The following is a 20,719-nucleotide window of genomic DNA, read 5'->3' on the forward strand; positions in this document are numbered from 1 at the left end:
GGGTTTTTGGGATCTGTATTTGGATTTTATTTGGGTTTTTTATTTGGGGTTATTGGGTTTTTATTTGGGTTTTTTATTTGGTTTTTTGGGTGTGTATTTGGGATTTTTTGGCTGTGAATTTGGATTTTTTATTTGGTTTTTGGCTGTGTATTTGGGTTTTTTATTTGTTTCTTGGGGATCTGTATTTGGATTTTAATTGGGGTTTTTAATTGGGTTTTTAATTGGGTTTTTAATTGGGTTTTCTTCGGTTTTGTTTCTTTGCTTGGGGATTTTTGTGGGGTGGGGATTTGGGATTTTATTTGAGGTTTTTGGGTGTGGATTTGGATTTTATTTGGGTTTTTTATTTGGGGTTTGATTGGGTTTTTGGGTGTGGATTTGGGATTTTTATTGGGTTTTCTTGGGTGTGAATTTGGGTTTTGATTGGGTTTTTTAGGGTCTGTATTTGGGATTTTTATTTGGTTTTTTGGGTGTGTATTTGGGATTTTTTGGCTGTGAATTTCGGTTTTTTATTTGGGATTTTTGGCTGTGAATTTGGATTTTTTATTGGGATTTTAGGTCTGTATTTGGGATTTTTTTTGGGTCTGTATTTGTGTTTTTTATTTGATTTTTTGGCTGTGAATTTGGATTTTTTATTTGGGGTTTTTGGGCGTGTATTTGGGATTATTTGGGTTTTTTATTTGGTTTTTTATTTGGTTTTTTGGGTGTGTATTTGGGATTTTTCTGGCTGTGAATTTGTGTTTTTTATTGGATTTTTGGCTGTGTATTTGGTTTTTCATTTGGGGTTTTTAAGTCTGTATTTGGGATTTTTATTGGGTTTTTTGGGTGTGTATTTGGGATTTTTTTGGCTGTGAATTTTGGGATTTTTATTTGGGGTTTTTAAATCTGTATTTGGGATTTTTTGGCTGTGAATTTGGATTTTTTATTTGGTTTTTTGGCTGTGTATTTGGGATTTTTTGGCTGTGTATTTGGGATTTTTATTTGGGGTTTTTAAGTCTGTATTTGGGATTTTTTTGGCTGTGTATTTGGGTTTTTTATTTGGGATTTTGGGTGTGCATTTGGGATTTTTTGGCTGTGAATTTGGGTTTTTTATTTGGTTTTTTGGCTGTGTATATGGGATTTATTTGGGTGTGTATTTGGGATTTTTTGTGGTGTGTATTTGGATTTTTTATTTAGTTTTTTGGGTGTGTATTTGGATTTTATTTGGGTTTTTATTTGGGCTTTTGGCTGTGTATTTGGGGATTTTATTGGATTTTTTAATTGTGTATTTGGGTTTTTGGGTGTGTATTTGAGTTTTTTATTGGGATTTTAGGTCTGTATTTGGGATTTTTTGGGTGTGCATTTGGGATTTTTTTGGGTCTGTATTTGGGTTTTTTATTTGGGGTTTTTAATTCTGTATTTGGGATTTTTGGGTGTGCATTTGGGATTTTTGGCTGTGTATTTGGGTTTTTTATTTGGGGTTTTTGGGTGTGTATTTGGGATTTTTTGGGTTTTTTATTTGGTTTTTTATTTGGTTTTTTGGGTGTGTATTTGGCATTTTTCTGGCTGTGTATTTGGGGTTTTTATTGGGGTTTTTAATTCTGTATTTGGGATTTTTTGGCTGTGAATTTGGGTTTTTTATTTGGGGTTTTTGGGATCTGTATTTGGATTTTATTTGGGTTTTTTATTTGGGTTTTTGGCTGTGAATTTGGGTTTTTTATTTGGGATTTTTGGGTCTGTATTTGGTTTTTTATTTGTTTTTTTTGGCTGTGTATATGGGATTTATTTGGGTGTGTATTTGGATTTTTTATTTGGGATTTTTGGCTGTGAATTTGGATTTTTTATTTGGGGTTTTTAATTCTGTATTTGGGATTTTTTGGGTGTGAATTTGGGTTTTTTATTTGGGGTTTTTGGGATCTGTATTTGGATTTTATTTGGGTTTTTTATTTGGTTTTTTAGGTCTGTATTTGGTATTTTTGGGGTGTGTATTTGGGTTTTTTATTTGGGTTTTTGGATGTGTATTTGAGTTTTTTATTTGGGTTTTTTATTGGGTTTTTTTAAGTCTGTATTTGGGATTTTTGGCTGTGTATTTGGGTTTTTATTTGGTTTTTTGGCTGTGTATATGGGATTTATTTGGCTGTGTATTTGGGAATTTTTTTGGGTATATTTGCATTTTTTATTCGGGTTTATTGGGTGTGTATTTGGATTTTTTGGGGCGAGCGTTTGGGAATTTTTTGGGGGTGTATCTGGGTTTTTTATTTGGGTTTTCTGGGTGTGTATTTGTATTTTTTATTCAAGTTTTTTAGGTCTGTATTTGGATTTTTTTATTGGGAATTTTTGAGTGTATATTTGGGGGTTTTGGGTGTGTATTTGGGATTTTTATTTGGGATTTTGGGGGTGTATTTGGGATTTTTATTTGGGATTTTTATTTGGGATTTTGGGGGTGTATTTGGGGTTTTTATTTGGAATTTTGGGGGTGTATTTGGGATTTTTATTTGGGATTTTTATTTGGGATTTTGGGTGTGTATTTGGGATTTTATTTGGAATTTTTGGGTGTGCATTTGGGATTTTATTTGGGATTTTTGAGTGTGCATTTGGGATTTTTTTGCTATTTTATTGGTTTGGCTTTGTTTTATTTTTTCTGTTTTTGTTTGTTTGTTTGGGGTTTTTTGTTGTTTTTTTTGTTGGTTTTTTGGGATATTTCACAGGGATTTCTTTTCCTGGCAACGCAGGGCACTCCACACCACATATTTTACATTATTTTTACTTTATTTTTATTCTTTTTATTCCTAATTTCAACATATAAACTCATTTCTTAGCACTGTTGAGACACCAGAACAACAACCCCCAGCCAGCAACGCCCAATTTTTATTCTAAAAACCAATTTTTATTATAAAAAACAATTTTTATTATAAAACCCAATTTTTATTCTAAAAACCAATTTTCATTCTAAACCACAATTTTTATTATAAAACCCAATTTTTATTATAAAACCCAATTTTTATTTTAAAAACCAATTTTCCTTATAAACCCCAATTTTTATTATAAAACCCAATTTTCATTATAAAACCCAATTTTCATTCTAAAACCCAATTTTTATTCTAAAAAACCAATTTTATAATATAATAACATTTTTAATAATAACTTTTAAATAATTCTGGGTTTCAAATTTTTAAAATATTATAATAATTTTCTAATAATATTCTTAATAATTCAGGGTTTTGAAAATTTTAAAAATAATGAGAATTTTTAAAATAATTCTGGGTTTTAAAAAATTGAAATATAATAATATTTTTAATAATAACTTTTCAATAATTCTGGGTTTCAAATTTTTAAAATATTATAATAATTTTCTAATAATATTCTTAATAATTCAGGGTTTTGAAAATTTTAAAAATAATGAGAATTTTTAAAATAATTCTGGGTTTTAAAAAATTGAAATATAATAATATTTTTAATAATAACTTTTCAATAATTCTGGGTTTCAAATTTTTAAAATATTATAATAATTTTCTAATAATATTCTTAATAATTCAGGGTTTTGAAATTTTTAAAAATAATGATAATTTTTAAAATAATTCTGGGTTAAAAAATTTTTAATATAATAATATTTTTAATAATAGCTTTTAAATAATTCTGTGTTTTAAAATTTTTAATATAACAATAATTGTAATAATATTCTTAATAATTCAGGGTTTAAAAATTTAAATATAATAATAATAATTTAAAAAATAATTTTAAAAATTATTCTGGGGTTTCAAAATTTTTAAATGTAATTTTTAAATAATGACTTTCACATAATTGTTTTAATGTTTTTAAGATAATAATAATTTTCTAATAATATTCTTAATAAGTCTGGGTTTTAAAATTTTAAATCTAATGATAATTTAAAAAATAATTTAAAAAATAATTCTGGGGTTTAAGAATTTGTAAAATAATTACAATTTTATCCCGAATCCCTTAAAATGTGGCACCTCTCAATTCCTTCCCACTCCATAATTGATGATACGAATAATGTCAGATTTGTGGGAAAAATTACAAAAAAATTTAGGATATTTCATATAAATTTCCTATCAAAAAATTGTAGGAAAAATCACAAAAAAATTTAGGATATTTCCTACCAAAAATTCTAGGAAAAAATAAAAAAAATTAGGATTTTTCATATAAATTTCAAAAAAAAAAGTAGGAAAAATTAGAAAAAATTTAGGATAATTTAGGATTATTTCATTCTCTGCTGGAGCTCCATGGATGGAGCAGGAATTGGGAATTTTCAGCTGCTCTTGGCTGAAATATTTCAAATACAAAAATCCACAAATAACACCTGAATCGTAAAGAAAAACATTTTAAAAATTAGGCACTTCTCTTGTGTTCTAAAAAGAAATAGAAATATTTCTTGCATTAAATATTTATAGGATTAAAAGCCATTTTTTATTCTTTTTTTGGGGGTTTTTTGTGTTGTTTTTTTTGTTGATATTTAAGATAATGAAGTAAAATTCATCAAGGCGCTTCCATTTTGTTGCAAACCACTTCTCCCTGTGGAGAAACTTATGTTTTGTGCAAAAAAATATTTATTTTTTAACACCTCTAACCCTAAATTTTGCAATATTTGCACACCCCAGGTATTCCAGCTTTGCATTAAAATAGTTAAGCATAAATAATTCTAAATTTCTTGAACCCTCATTGTTCAGTTTGAAATTCTTTTCAGCTCCAGAGATTGAAAATTCTGATTTTTTTAGTGAGGGTGATGAGTGCCTGTTTTACAAACTCCTCCATTTATATAAAACAGAATAAAAAAAGAAATAATTTACCGAATTCAGCAAAACCAGGACCATTTCCAGTCCTGTTTCCCAGTCAAGGAGGTAAAAAATTCCAAATTATTGAAGGGTTTTTGCTAAAATCCAAACCCAAACCACGAGCAGGGTGATTGTGTTCCCTCAGAACATCATGGAGCAGAAAATACAGTGAATTTCCTACACATTCTCCTCCATTTTTTTACCAATTTTTTGGGCAAAACTCTCCATCCTCAATATTTGGGGAATGTGGCAGCAGAGGGAAATGGGAATTTCCTTTTATCCCATAAAATCTGTGTTTTTCCTCCTCCTCTTCCTCAGGCCCAATTAAGCAGATTTTTTACTGAGGGTGAAGAGTGCCTGTTTTAGAAACTCCTTCATTTATATAAAACAGAAAAAATAATTTACCTAATTCAGCAAAACCAGGACCATTTCTAGTCCTGTTTCCCAGTTAAGGAGGTAAAAAATTCCAAATTATTGAAGGGTTTTTGCTAAAATCCAAACCCAAACCACGAGCAGGGTGATTGTGTTCCCTCAGAACATCATGGAGCAGAAAATACAGTGAATTTCCTATAAATTCTCCTCAATTAATATCAATTTTTTGGGCAGAACTGCTCTCCACCCTCATTATTTGGGGAATGTGGCAGCAGGGGAAATGGGAATTTCCTTTTATCCCATAAAATCTGTGTTTTTCCTCCTCCTCTTCCTCAGGCCCAATTAAGCAGATTTTTTACTGAGGGTGAAGAGTGCCTGTTTTAGAAACTCCTCCATTTATATAAAACAGAAAAAATAATTTACCTAATTCAGCAAAACCAGGACCATTTCTAGTCCTGTTTCCCAGTTAAGGAGGTAAAAAATTCCAAATTATTGAAGGGTTTTTGCTAAAATCCAAACCCAAAACACGAGCAGGGTGATTGTGTTCCCTCAGAAAATCACGGAGCAGAAAATCCAGAACTAAACACCCAAAATTCCATTCCTGAAGTGTGAATTTCCTATAAATTCTCCTCAATTAATATAAAATTTTTGGCCAGAACTCTCCACCCTCAATATTTGGGGAATGTGGCAGCAGAGGGAAATGGGAATTTCCTTTTATCCCATAAAATCTGTGTTTTTCCTCTTCCTCAGGCCCACTAAAACTGAGGGTGAAGAGTGCCTGTTTTACAAACTCCTCCATTTATATAAAACAGAATAAAAAAAGAAATAATTTACCGAATTCAGCAAAACCAGGACCATTTCTAGTCCTGTTTCCCAGTCAAGGAGGTAAAAAATTCCAAATTATTGAAGGGTTTTTGCTAAAATCCAAACCCAGACCACGAGCAGGGTGATTGTGTTCCCTCAGAAAATCACGGAGCAGAAAATACAGTGAATTTCCTATAAATTCTCCTCAATTAATATCAATTTTTTGGGCAGAACTGCTGTCCACCCTCATTATTTGGGGAATGTGGCAGCAGGGGGAAATGGGAATTTCCTTTTATCCCATAAAATCCTTTTTCCCCTCCTCTTTCCCAGCCCCATAAAGCAGCAGGGGGGTTTTTAGGGAGCTGTTTCCTGGGAAGGCAATTGAGCAGCACTTGCCAAAAGCATTTTGGGATGGCCCAAAAAGGGCCCGTGTGGGGCCACAAAAAGGGAATTACAGCCCAGACGGGGGGCAGCAGAAAATCCTGACCAAATTTTGGGGTTTTGTTCCACAGGGAGAACCCAAATTGTGAGGGTTGTGCTGCTCCAGGAAGGGCAGGAGAAAATCCTGACCAAATTTTGGGGTTTCTGCTCACAAGGGACTGGGGATTGTTCTGATCCAGGAAGGGCAGAGCAATTCTTGACCAAATTTTGGGGTTTCTGCTCCACAGGGAGAACCCAAATTGTGAGGGTTGTGCTGCTCCAGGAAGGGCAGCAGAAAATCCTGACCAAATTTTTGGGTTTCTGCCCCACAGGGAGGACCCAGCAACTCTTGGCCTAATTTTGGGGTCTCTGCCCCACAGGGAGGACCCAGCAACTCCTGACCAAATTTTTGGGGTTTCTGCTCCACAGGGAGAACCCAAATAGTGATGGTTGTTCTGGTCCAGGAAGGGCAGGAGAAAATCCTGACCAAATTTTGGGGTCTCTGCTCCACAGGGAGGACCCAAATTGTGAGGGTTGTGCTGCTCCAGGAAGGGCAGGAGAAAATCCTGACCAAATTTTGGGGTTTCTGCCCCACAGGGAGGACCCAGCAACTCCTGACCAAATTTTGGGGTCCTTGCTCCAAAGGGAGAACCCAGCTGGTCCAGGGAGGGAAGGATCAATTCCTGACCAAATTTTGGGGTTTCTGCTCTACAGGGAGGACCGAGCAACTCCTGACCAAATTTTGGGGTCTCTGCTCCACAGGAAGAACCCAAATAATGAGGGTTGTGCTGGTCCAGGAAGGGCAGGAGAAAATCCTGACCAAATTTTGGGGTTTCTGCTCCACACAAACTGCTCCACAGAGGAGTAGGGATTGTGCTGCTCCAGGAGGAGGTCCTGACTAAATTTTGTGGTCTGCGCTCCACAGGGAGGACTCAGCAATTCCTGACCAAATTCTGGGGTTTCTGTTCCACAGGGAGAACCCAAATAGTGAGGATTCTGCTGCTCCAGGAAGGGCAGGAGAAACTCCTGATCAAATTTTGTGGTCTGTGCTCCACAGGGAGGACTCAGCAATTCCTGACCAAATTTTGGGGTCTCTGCTCACAGGGCAGTGGGGCTGTGCTGCCCCAGGTCCCAGGTCCCCCCCCAGAACTGCACAGTGCTGATGCACACCCAGCTCCTCATCCTCAGCAGCTCTGGGGCTCTGCTGGGACGTGCTGGGACATGTTGGGATGTGTTGGGACGTGCTGGGACGTGCTGGGACGTGCTGGGACGGGCTGGGATGTTCTGGGATGTGCTGGGACGTGCTGGGAAGTGCTGGGATGTGCTGGGACACGTTGGGACGTGCTGGGATGTGCTGGGACACGTTGGGATGTGCTGGGACGTGCTGGGATGTGCTGGGATGGGCTGGGACGTGCTGGGACGTGCTGGGACATGTTGGGACGTGTTGGGACGTGCTGGGACGGGCTGGGACGGGCTGGGACGTGCTGGGACGTGCTGGGACGTGCTGGGACATCCTGGGATGTGCTGGGACATCCTGGGACGTGCTGGGACGTGCTGGGAAGTGCTGGGACATGTTGGGACGGGCTGGGACGTGCTGGGATGTGCTGGGATGGGCTGGGATGGGCTGGGATGTGCTGGGATGTGCTGGGATGGGCTGGGACGTGCTGGGACGTGCTGGGATGGGCTGGGACGTGCTGGGATGGGCTGGGACGTGCTGGTGGGACATGCTGGGATGGGCTGGGACGTGCTGGGACGTGCTGGGATGGGCTGGGACGTGCTGGTGGGACATGCTGGGATGGGCTGGGACGGGCTGGGATGGGCTGGGACGGGCTGGGATGGGCTGGGATGGGCTGGGATGGGCTGGGACATGTTGGGACGTGCTGGGATGGGCTGGGACGTGCTGGGATGTGCTGGGATGTGCTGGGATGTGCTGGGATGGGCTGGGACGTGCTGGGACGTGCTGGGATGTGCTGGGACGTGCTGGGATAGGCTGGGACGTGCTGGGATGGGCTGGGACGTGCTGGTGGGACATGCTGGGATGGGCTGGGACGTGCTGGGACGTGCTGGGACGTGCTGGGATGTGCTGGGATGGGCTGGGACGGGCTGGGATGGGCTGGGACGGGCTGGGACGGGCTGGGATGGGCTGGGACGTGCTGGGACGTGCTGGGACGTGCTGGGACGTGCTGGGATGGGCTGGGATGGGCTGGGACGGGCTGGGACGGGCTGGGATGGGCTGGGACGGGCTGGGATGGGCTGGGACGTGCTGGGATGTGCTGGGACGTGCTGGGATGGGCTGGGATGGGCTGGGATGTGCTGGGATGGGCTGGCACGGGCTGGGACGTGCTGGGACATGTTGGGATGTGCTGGGATGGGCTGGGACGTGCTGGTGGGACATGCTGGGATGTGCTGCTCCCTCCAGCCCAGAGCAGGGAGGGAGGAAATTGCTGCAAGGTCCCCAAAAGGGAGGGGGTAAAGGTGCAGAAAGTTAAAAAACCCCTCTGACAGCCCAGGCCAGCACTGCCAAGAGGGGAAGTGCTCAAAATGAAAAAAAAAAAAAAAAAAATTCAGTGTAACCCAAGGCACTGCTTGGACATGGATTGTCTCTCTCCATGAGAGCAGCACAGAAAATGGGGAATATTCCCAAATGAGGGATAATCAAAATGAGGAATATTCTCAAAGAGGAATATTCATAAAGAGGAATATTTCCAATGAGGAATATTCCCAAATGAGGATTATTCCCAAATCAGGAATAATCCAAATAAGGAATATTCCCAATGAGGGTTAGTCCTAAAATTAGGAATATTCCCATTGAGGAATATTCCCAATGAGGAATATTCCCAAATGAAGAATATTCCCAAATGAAGAATATTCCCAAAAAGAGGAACATTCCCAAATGAAGAATATTCCCAAATGAAGAATATTCCCAAAAAGAGGAACATTCCCAAATTAGGAATAATCCCAGATGAAGAATATTCTCAAATGAGGAATATTCCCAAATTAGCAATACTCCCAATGAGGAATATCCCAAATGAGGAATACTCTCAATGAAGAATATTCCCAAATCAGGGATATTAATAAATGAGGAACATTCCCAAGTGAGGAACATTCCCAAATCAGGGATATTAATAAATGAGCAATATTCCCAAATGAGGAACATTCCCAAATCAGGGATATTAATAAATGAGCAATATTCCCAAATGAGGAACATTCCCAAATCAGGAACATTCCCAAATCAGGGATATTAATAAATGAGGAACATTCCCAAGTGAGGAACATTCCCAAATCAGGAACATTCCCAAATGAAGGATATTAATAAATGAGGAACATTCCCAAATCAGGAACATTCCCAAATCAGGAACATTCCCCCTCCTCTTCCTCCACCCCTCGCTCCAAGGCCCTGCACAGGGCTGTGCTGAGCAAACAGCACTGAAGAGTTCAAAATCCCAGGAAAAAACCCCAAACCAGGGACAGTCCGGGGAGAGGCGACCATGGTGACGATGATGATGATGATGATGATGATGATGATGATGATGATGAGGGCACAGAGTGCCAGCAGCCTCAGCAGCAGGCCCAGCCTGGAGGAGAGCTCTCCTTGATGTTGATGTAATCCCCAGAGCCAGCAGAGCAGCAGCTGCCATCGCCTGAGGGTGAGGACATCATCTTCTCAATCAGAACCCTGGGGAAAAAAAAATTACTGAGTTGGATTTGGGGCTTTTTTTTGGGGGGTTTTATTGGGGTTTTTTTCGGGGTGTTTTGTTTTGTTTTTATTTTGGTTTTCTGGGTTTTTTTTTTTTTTTTTGAATCAGCAGCACTGGGCAGTGCAGAAAAGAAATTAAAAATTAAAATAAAAAAAAAAGAAAAAAGCAAAGCTCAGAAGTGTGGGGAATGCATTTGTAGAGTTGGGCAGTGCAGAAAAGAAATAAATAAAAAGCAAATATAGTATAATATAATATAATATAATATAATATAATATAATATAATATAATATAATATAATATTACACTATATTACATTACATTATATATAATTAAATCATATAATTATAAATATTATAAAGATATAATTATACATAATATAACATAACATTATAATGTAATATTATAACATAACATACTATTAGTATAATATAATATAATATAATATAATATGATATGATATGATATGATATAATATAATATAATATAATATAATATTGTCATATTATATTACATTACATTATATTACATTACATTATATATAATTAAATCATATAATTATAAATATTATAAAGATATAATTATACATAATATAACATAACATTATAATGTAATATTATAACATAACATACTATTAGTATAATATAGTATAATATAGTATAATATAGTATAATATAATATAATATAATATAATATAATATAATATAATATAATATAATATAATATAATATAATATAATATAATATAATATAATATAATATAATATAATATAACATTATATTACATTACACTATATTACATTACATTATATATAATTAAATCATATAATTATAAATATTATAAAGATATAATTATACATAATATAACATAACATTATAATGTAATATTATAACATAACATACTAATAGTATAATATAATATAATATAATATAATATAATATAATATAATATAATATAATATAATATAATATAATATAATATAATATAATATAATATAATATAATATAATATAATATAATATAATATGATATTATATGATATAATATAATATAATATAATATTGTCATATTATATTACATTATATATAATTAAATCATATAATTATAAATATTATAAAGATATAATTATACATAATATAACATAACATTATAATGTAATATTATAACATAACATACTATTAGTATAATATAGTATAGTATAATATAATATAATATAATATAATATAATATAATATATTACCATAATATATTACCATAATATATTACCATAATATATTACCATAATATAATATATCATAAATATAATACAATATATAATATAATAAAATAATAAATCAGCCTTCTGAAACACGGAGTGAAGATTTTCATCCATTCCCTCACCCTGGGGACCCTCAAACAGCACAGGCCGCAGCCCCAGGCCCTGCTCCTACCTCATGGACTCGTTGATGTTTTTGTTTTCCTTCACAGACGTCTCCACCCACCCTGAAAATCCATTTTCTTTGCTGAACCTGTCGATTTCCTCCCTGGTCACTGCCCACGGGGAAAGGTCACACTGCAAGGCAGAAAAACGGGGAATTTTAGGGGCACAAAATCCCACAATGGTTTGAGTTGGAGGCATTTGAATTTAATTTATAAATTAAATAATTTATAAATTAAATAAATATGAGCCGGGACAGCCCCAGGGATGGGGCGGCCATGGGTCCTTTGGGAATTGGGAATTTCTCCCCGGTTTTGCAGCTGGGAGGGCCCTGGGAGGCAGCTCAGCCCTGCCAGCTCCCAGGGCAAGGCTCTCCCTGGGGTGTTGCAAGCAGAAATTTCTTTATCTGATATCTCAGGTGCTGACACACCTCGGTCAGGCACGCCTGGAATGGAGATTCCAACCTTGTTCCATCTCAAATCTGCCTCTCCAAGCTCATCGAATCCCAAATCTGCCTCCTCAACCCCATCAAATCCCAAATCTGCCTCCTCAACCTCATCAAAACCCAAACTTGCCTCCCCAACCTCATCAAAACCCAAATCTGCCTCCTCAAGCTCATCAAATCCCAAACTTGCCTCCCCAGCCTAATCCCTCATCCCATCCAAAATCTGCCTCCCTAGCCTAATCCCTCATCCCAAATCTGCCTCCTCAAACTCATCAAATCCCAAATCTGCCTCCTCAAGCTCATCTCATTCCAAATCTGCCTCCCCAACCTCATCAAATCCCAATTCTGCCTCTCCAACCTCATCCCATCCAAAAGCTACCTCCTCAAACTCATCTCTCACCCCAAATCTGCCTCCCCAACCTCATCCCATCCCAAATCTGCCTCCCCAGCCTCGTCAAGTCCCAAATCTGCCTCTCCAACCTCATCCCATCCCAAATCTGCCTCCCCAACCCCATTACATCCCAAACCTGCCCAGGCTCCCTGCCCAGGGGAGGTGGCACAGGTGTGGTGGCACCATGGTGGCACTGATGCCAACAGGATGGACATGGAGGCAGAGCCTGGCCCAGAGCTCTCCAGGATTTCCTGATGCTTTGAGGCAAAGTTGTTGCCTCAGAACAGAATTCCAGGAAAATCCCTGTGGGATCATCAAGTCCAGGCTGTGCCCGATCCCCACCCTGAGCACTCAGTGCCACCTCCAGGGACGGGCGCTCCAAACCCACAAAATAAACACACAAAACCCATGGAAACACACAAAAACCCCACACAGAAACACAAAAACCCACAGAGAAACACACAAACACACTGAGGAACACACAAAAAACCATACAAACACCCACAGAACACACAAACCCCACAGAGAAACGCACCAAAACCCATACAAACCCACAGAGAAACACACCAAAACCCATACAAATCCATAGAGAAACACAGAGAAACAAACACACAAGCACACAAAAACACAAAGAGAAACACACAAAAACCATGCCAAACCACACAGAGAAACATACAAAACACACAAACCTACAGAGAAACACACAAAAAATGTACAAACTCGCAGAGAAGCACACAAACGTGGAGAGAAACACAAAAACCATACAAACCCACAGGGAAACACACAAAAACCATACCAACCCACAGGGAAACACAAAAAAACACACAAAAACCCACACAGAAACACACAGAAACCGTACAAACCCACAGAGAAACATACCAAAACACAAAAAACCCCTCACAAACCCACAGAGAAAACCATAGAAACCCACAGAGAAAACCATAGAAACCCACAGAGAAACACACAAAACCCACAGAGAAACACGCAAAACCCATACAAACCCACAGAGAAACACACAAAAACCACAGAAGCCCACAGAAAACCACGCAAAACCCCCCCCAAAAATGCCATCCCGGGCAGGGTGCCCACCTTGTTGGCCAGCAGCAGGCAGGGCACGGGGCTCCCATCTGGCAGCACCAGTTTGCTGTCCAGGTCCTGCTTCCACTTGTGGCTGTTGCTGAAGGTGCTGCTGTTGGTGACATCAAACATGATGACACAGCCTGAGGCCTCCCTGTAGTACAGGCGGGTCATGGAGGTGAAACGTTCCTGCCCTTGGGTCAGAACCAGAGAGAAACCCAGCCAGGGTTGGTAATTTGGGGGGTTGTGCAGGTGGATTGGGTGTTTGTGGGGTGTTGTCTAGGTAGATTGGGTGTTTGGGGGGTGGTTTTGCAGCTGGCAGTGAGGATTTCTGGTTAGTGGGGGGATTTGGGGTGTGGGCTGGGCAGGGGTCAGGTCATGGAATCGTGGAAAAGTCACAGAGAAACACAGAAAAACTGTACAAACCCACAGGGGAACACACAGAGAAACACCCAAAACCACACAAAACCCCACACAGAAACACACAAAACCATACAAACCTACACAGAAACACACAAAACCCCACAGAGAAGCACACAAAAAACACACAAAACCCCACAGAGAAACACACAAAACCCCACAGAGAAACACACAAAAAACACACAAAACCCCACACAGAAACACACAAAAACACACAAAACCCCACAGAGAAACACATAAAAACACACATAACCCTACACAGAAACACAGAGAAACACACAAAACCCCACATAACCCTACACAGAAACACAGAGAAACACACAAAACCCCACACAGAAACACACAAAAACACACAAAACCCCACAGAGAAACACATAAAAACACACATAACCCTACACAGAAACACAGAGAAACACACAAAAAACCCCACAGAGAAACACACAAAAACACACAAAACCCCACAGAGAAACACACAAAAACACACAAAACCCCACACAGAAACACATAAAAACACACAAAACCCTACACAGAAACACAGAGAAACACACAAAAACACACAAAACCCCACAGAGAAACACACAAAAACACACAAAACCCCACAGAGAAACACGCAAAAACCATACAAAACCACACACAGAAACCACATGACCCTTTCGGGGTCAGGACCAGAGAAAAAGCCCAGCCAGAGTTGGTATTTTGGGGGTTGTGCAGGTAGATTGTGTGTTTGTGGGGTGGTTTTGGTGTGTTTTTTTGGGGGGATTTTGGGGTGTGGGCTGCCTGGGAATCTCTGGGCTAGACACAGGTCAGGTCATGGAATCGTGGAAAACCTACAGAGAAACCCACAGAGAAACACACAAAACCTGTACAAATCCACAGGGAAGCACACAAAAGCCATACAAACACACAGAGAAACACAGAAAAACACACAAAACCTCACACAGAAACACACAAAAGCCATACAAACACACAGAGAAACATAGAAAACCACACATAGAAACACACAAAACCCACAGAGAAACACACAAAAACAAACAAAACCACACAAAACCCCACATAGAAACACACAGAAACACACAAAACCCCACACAGAAACACACAAACCCACACAAAATCCATACAAATCCACGGAGAATCCCACAAAACCCTATGGAGAAACACACAAGCACACATACAAACACACAAAATCACACAAAACCCATACAAATCCACAGAGAAATACACAAAACCTGTACAAACCCACAGAAACACACAAAAAACCATATAGAAACACACAGAAACACACAAAAACACCCACAGAGAAACACACAAAATACACCCAAAAACACACACAGAAAGACAGAGAAACACACAAAAACCATACAAACCCACAGAGAAACACACAAAATACACACAAAAACACATACAGAAACACATAAAAACACACTAAATACAGACAAACCCACAGAGAAACCCACAAAACACACACCAAGTTTGTTTGGGTTAAAAGTGACCAAAGATCACCCAACAGGCAGGGCCCCTTCCCCTGTCCCAGTGCTTTGGGACACCCCCAGGGATGGGGCACCCCAATATTTGCATTATTCCCATGGAACTCAGGGTGTCCCCAGAGATAGGACACCCCAAAATTTGCATTATTCCCCTATAACCCAGTGCCCAGGGATGGGACACCCCAATATTCGCATTATTCCCATGGAACCCAGTGCCCCAGGGATGGGACACCCCAATATTTCCATTATTCCCATGGAACCCAGTGCCCCAGGGATGGGACACCCCAATATTTGCATTATTCTCCTGTAAACCAGCGCCCCAATATTTGCATTATTCCCATGGAACTCAGGGTGTCCCCAGGGATGGACACCCCCAATATTTGCATTATTCCCCTGTATCCCAGTGCCCAGGGATGGGGCACCCCAATATTTCCATTATTCCCATAAAACCCTATGCCCCAATATTTGCATTATTCCCCTGTATCCCAGTGCCCTGAGGCCCCCTGGGCACCACAAGGGCACTGTGCCCGCTCTGCTCCCCCACCTCCAGCTCCTTTTTGGGGCCAAAACCGAAAGTTTCTTGCTGCACTGCTGACTCTGCCAACTTCTCCTTCCTGATGCCATTTTAAGGATCCCAGGCAGAGGAAACCACAGCCCTGCTCTCCTCCCTGCTCCACACCCACAGGGGCCATTTCAGAGCTGCTGCTGCTGCCCACAGCTCTCCTGGTGCCAGGGAATTTGGGAAATTCCTCTCTCTGCCCCTCTCCAGCTCATTGTCCACTCCAGCTTTTATAGTTCTGTCACTCAGAGCGTGTCTCGTGCCAGAAATTCTGGTTTTAACCCAAAATTTGGAGCTGAGCAGTCTCATGTCCAGCCAGTTCCACATTCCCTCTGCTCTGGAACAGAGGGGAAAGGCCCAGCAGGAATTACTGCGGGCATTCCTTGCAGGTGGATTTTTAATTAAATATTTAAATTAATGCAGCAGGCTGGAGGCAGCAAAGCAGAGCAGTCCTGGCCCTGGAATCCACAGGCAGCTGGGAGTTATTTTTGGAGAGAAGGAAAAGGAAGAAAAAGGAAGAGAAAGGGGGAAAGAAAGGGGAAAGGGAATGGGAAGAAAGGGGAGAGGAGGAAAGGAAAGGGGAGGAAAAAGAAGGGAAGGGAAAGGAAAGGAAAGGAAAGGGAAAGGAAAGGAAAGGAAAGGAAAGGAAAGGAAAGGAAAGGAAAGGAAAGGAAAGGAAAGGAAAGGAAAGGAAAGGAAAGGAAAGGAAAGGAAAGGAAAGGAAAGGAAAGGAAAGGAAAGGAAAGGAAAGGAAAGGAAAGGAAAGGAAAGGAAAGGAAAGGAAAGGAAAGGAAAGGAAAGGGAAAAGGGAAAGGGGAAAAGGAAAGGGAAAGGGCAAAAAAGGCCAAAACACTGAGAACATGGAAAAAACCTTGCAAATACCTGCAATGTCCCAGAGCTGCAGCCGAACCGTCTCCGACTCCGACCACTGAACCACCTTCAGGGCAAAATCCACTGGAGAATTCCCAAAAAAGCAGGGAGGAAAGGAAAGGAAAGGAAAGCTGCTCAGGGCCATTCTGCACCATGGGGCTGCTCCTGCATCTCCCAGAGCCCTCCCAAATCCTGCACCAGGGTCAGCAGCCCAAGCACAGCTCCAGGCTGGACGGGGCTTGGAGCAACCTGGGACAGGGAAAGGTGTCCCTGCTTATGGGGTCAGTGGTGCTGTAAGGTCCCTTCCAAGCTGAATCACCCCAAATTAACCTAGGGCAGGGAAAGGTGTCCCTGTTTATGGGGTCAGAGATGTGAGGTCCCTTCCAAGCTGAATCACCCCATCTTTGCTGTCACCAGTGAGTCAGAAGGGGAAGCCCTGTGCTGTTCTCAGATGTGTCAGGGTTTCAACCTGGCAGCCAGACCCAGCTGGGCTGGAACTGACCAAAAGCAGGAAGAAAGCACAAAAGGAAAAGTCCCAGGAAGCAGCCTGCAGCGTTTCCTGCTGGGAGAGAGCAGAGCTCTGTGCCTCTCTGGAGCTGGCACCTCTAATCCATCCCCTCTCAGCTCAGGAATAAGAAGATTTAAACAGCTGTGCTCGACTTTGGGTCCTTGGGGAGATTTCCTGGGTAAACCCTTGGCAGCTCCTGCTCCTTCCAGGTTATTCATTCACACAAAGAACCCAAATCCTGCTCAGCCCCATTCCCAGCCTCCTTCTCCCAGAGCTTCCCAAGAGCTGCTGACCCCTCAGCAATGAGGCCAGGCTGTTTCACTAAAGCCAAACCGGCGCTGCTGATGGTTTTACTGGGATGAGCTGAGCCTGGAACCTCAGATTATCCATCCTACAGCTCCCGGGGTGGTTATTCCGAGGGGTAGGGGCACCCCAAATGAGCCAGGCAGAGGGACAGAAGCTCCCGAGGGCTTCAGGGCTGTTCAATTAATGCCAAACCAGCACTGCTGCTGGTTTTACTGGGATAAGCTGAGCCTATAAACTCAGCCTATCCATCCTACAGCTCCAGGGATGGTTATTCCAAGGGCTGGGAGAAGGCTGGAACACCCCAAATGAGCCAGGGAGAAGCTCCTGGAGGCTTCAGGGCTGTTCAATTAATGCCAAACCAGCACTGCTGATGGTCTTACTGGGATAAGCTAAGCCTGGAACCTCAGCCTATCCATCCTACAGCTCCTGGGGTGGTTATTCCAAGAGTTGGGAGAAGGATGGGACATCCCAAATAATCCTGGCAGAGGGACAAATGATCCTGAGGGCTTCAAGGCTGTATAGTTAATGCCAAACTAGCATTGCTGCTGGTTTTACTGGGATAAACTGAGTCCATAACCTCAGCCTATCCATCTTACAGCTCCTGGGGTGGTTATTCCCAGGGATAGGGGCACCCCAAATAAGCCGGGCAGAGGGGACAGAATCCCCGGGTGGTTCAGGGAAGAGGGTCTGCGAGTTAACAGCCCATAAACCAGAGAAGGTACACGGCCGTTCCCATCCAAACTCCCAACCCCAGAGCCCGGGGAGGACGGAGGGAGAGGGGGGAAAGGGGAGAGCTCTGCCAGGACGAGGGGCACGGTGCGGGCTGGGGATGCGCCGGGATGGGAATGGTGCCGGATCCCGGGAACCCCCAAGGAACCCCCGAAAGCCACTCGGTAACCCCCAATAACCCCAGAGAACCCCCCGGTAACCACCGAGAAGCCCCCGGTAACCCCAGGGATCTCCCAGGGCACCCCCGATAATCACCCGGAAACTTCCCGAGAACCCCCCAAGGACTCCCCGGGAACCCCAGGGCACCCCCAGTAACCCCCCGGTGATCCCTGTTAACCCCCGGTAACGCCCAAGGACCCCCCGGTAACACCCGGAAACCCCCCGAGAACCCCCAGGAACCCCGGGGGCCGCTCGGTAACCTCCGAGCACCCCCAGTGACCCCCCGATAACCACCCGGTAACCCCCAGTGACCCCCCGGTAACCCCCCAATAACCACCCGGAAACCCCCAGTAATCCCTCGGTAACCCCCAAGGACCCCCCGGTTAGCCCCGATAGCCACCCGGAAACCCCCCGATAACCCCCAGGAACCCCGGGAACCCCCGGTAAACCCAGGGCATCCCCGGTAAACCCAGGAAACCCCCCCGGTAACCACTCGGTAACCCCCCGAGAACCCCCGGTAACCCCAGGGAACCCCCCGCTAACCAATCGGTAACACCTCCGGTAACACCCAAGGACCCCCCCGGTAGCGCCCCAGTAACCCCTGGGAACCCCCCGGTAGCCACTCAGTAACCCCCGGTAACCCCAAGGAACTCCCCGATACCCCCCGGTATCCCCGTTAGCCCGGCGCGCTCACCGCCCACGGTGGATTTGTAGTGCCGGTTGAAGCTGTCGTTGGCGTAGCGCTGCACCAGCGAGGTCTTGCCCACCGTGGCGTCGCCCACCACGAGCACCTTGAACATCCGATCGCGCTGCCCCATCCCGGCCCGGCCCGGCCCGGCCCGGCCCGGCCCCGCTCGCTCATGTGAGCCTCAGCCGGGGCAGCGCCGGGGCTGCCGGGATCTGTAGTTCGGTGCCTTCCGCCGGGGCCGGCGCTGCATGGAGCCCGGAACATCCCCTGTGGCAGCGGATCCTGTTCTGGGTGCCCCCAAATCTGCGCTGTGCACCCCCAAATCTGTTCTGTGCAACCCCAAATCCAGCCCTGCACATCTCCAGCTCTGTGCACCCTCAGATCCTGCTCTGTGCACCCTCAGATCCTCCTCTGTGCACCCCCAGATCCAGCCCTGCACATCTCCAGCTCTGTGCACCCTCAGATCCTGCTCTGTGCACCCCCAGATCCAGCCCTGCACATCTCCAGCTCTGTGCACCCTCAGATCCTGCTGTGTACCCTCAGATCCTGCTGTATGCACCCCCCGATCCACTCCGTGCACCCCCAGATCCTGCTCTGTGTACCCCCAGATCCAGCCCTGCACATCTCCAGCTCTGTGCACCCTCAGATCCTGCTCTGTGCACCTACAGATCCTGCTGCATGCACCCCCCGATCCACTCCATGCACCCCCAGATCCTGCTCTGTGTACCCCCAGATCCAGCCCTGCACATCTCCAGCTCTGTGCGCCCCCAGATCCGCTCTGTGCGCCCCCAGGTTCAGCCCTGCACATCCTGTGGCAGCAGATCCTGCTGTGTACGCCCCCAAATCTGCTCTGCGCAACCCCAGACAGGATGAGCCCCGAGCTCTGTGTACCCCCAGATCCAGCCCCCTGCACCCCCAAACCCTGCTCTGTGCGCCCCCAGATCTGCTCCGTGCACCCCCTGTGGCAGCAGATCCTGCTCTGTGCACCCCCATACCCAGCCCTGCACATCCTGTGTTCCCAGACCCACTTTGTGCACCCCCAGATCCAGCCCTGCACATCGCCTGTGCACCCCCAGATCTGCTCTGTGCGCCCCCAGATCTTGATCCTGCACCCCCAGATCTGCTCTGTGCACCCCCAGATCTGCTCTGTGCACTTCCTGTGGCAGCAGATCCTGCTCTGTGCACGCACCCCCAGATCTTGATCCTGCACCCCCAGATCTGCTCTGTGCACCCCCAGATCTTGATCCTGCACCCCCAGATCTGCTCTGTGAGCCCCCAGATCTTGATCCTGCACCCCCAGATCTGCTCTGTGCACTTCCTGTGGCAGCAGATCCTGCTCTGTGCACGCACCCCCAGATCCAACCCCCTGCACCCCCAGATCCTGCTCTGTGCACCCCCAAATCCAGCCCCATGTAGTCCCAGAGGCAGCCCCATGCACCCCTGTGCCCCCAGATCCTGCTCTGTGCACCCCCAGACCCAGCCCCGTACACCCCCAATTTAGAAAATTGTTTACCCAGCATGTGAATTGTTTTAATTTAATGGCCAATCACAGCCAGCTGTGTCAAACTCTCTGAGCCCGTCATAGGTTATCATTCATTCTTTTCTGG

General features: G+C 43.6%; 2 protein-coding genes across 2 annotated transcripts; both read right to left on the reverse strand.

The window, feature by feature from the left end:
- Positions 1 to 5,516: 5,516 nt before the first annotated feature.
- On the reverse strand, positions 5,517 to 9,855 carry LOC132083170 (uncharacterized). The gene is made up of 3 exons (XM_059487737.1): positions 9,828 to 9,855; positions 5,976 to 7,296; positions 5,517 to 5,564 (listed from the first exon to the last, which is right to left on the reverse strand). The coding sequence occupies exons 1-2, from the start codon at positions 9,853 to 9,855 to the stop codon at positions 6,161 to 6,163; spliced, it is 1,164 nt and encodes a 387-aa protein (XP_059343720.1). The 3' UTR covers positions 5,517 to 5,564; positions 5,976 to 6,160.
- RAB29 (RAB29, member RAS oncogene family) lies at positions 9,795 to 19,246 on the reverse strand. Its single transcript, XM_059488009.1, has 5 exons — positions 19,119 to 19,246; positions 16,735 to 16,806; positions 13,402 to 13,583; positions 11,490 to 11,611; positions 9,795 to 10,041 (listed from the first exon to the last, which is right to left on the reverse strand). Exons 1-5 carry the CDS (start codon positions 19,240 to 19,242, stop codon positions 9,924 to 9,926), a joined length of 618 nt encoding a protein of 205 aa, XP_059343992.1. The 5' UTR covers positions 19,243 to 19,246; the 3' UTR covers positions 9,795 to 9,923.
- Positions 19,247 to 20,719: the final 1,473 nt, after the last annotated feature.

This window comes from Ammospiza nelsoni, chromosome 23 (assembly GCF_027579445.1).
Source record: "Ammospiza nelsoni isolate bAmmNel1 chromosome 23, bAmmNel1.pri, whole genome shotgun sequence".
NCBI lineage: Eukaryota > Metazoa > Chordata > Aves > Passeriformes > Passerellidae > Ammospiza > Ammospiza nelsoni.

Bases quoted from the DNA above. Each gene is read 5' to 3' on its own strand.
- LOC132083170 (XM_059487737.1), bottom strand. From the start codon at position 9,855: ATGGTCGCCTCTCCCCGGACTGTCCCTG. The intron at 7,297-9,827 runs GTTTGGGGTTTT...GGAATTGCTGAG, and splicing joins CTCTCCCCGGACTGTCCCTG to TCCTCCCTGTGGAGCGCAGA.
- RAB29 (XM_059488009.1), bottom strand. From the start codon at position 19,242: ATGGGGCAGCGCGATCGGATGTTCAAGGTGCTCGTGGTGGGCGACGCC. The intron at 16,807-19,118 runs GTGAGCGCGCCG...GGAATTCTCCAG, and splicing joins CTACAAATCCACCGTGGGCG to TGGATTTTGCCCTGAAGGTG. The intron at 10,042-11,489 runs GTAGGAGCAGGG...TTTTTTCCCCAG, and splicing joins AACATCAACGAGTCCATGAG to GGTTCTGATTGAGAAGATGA.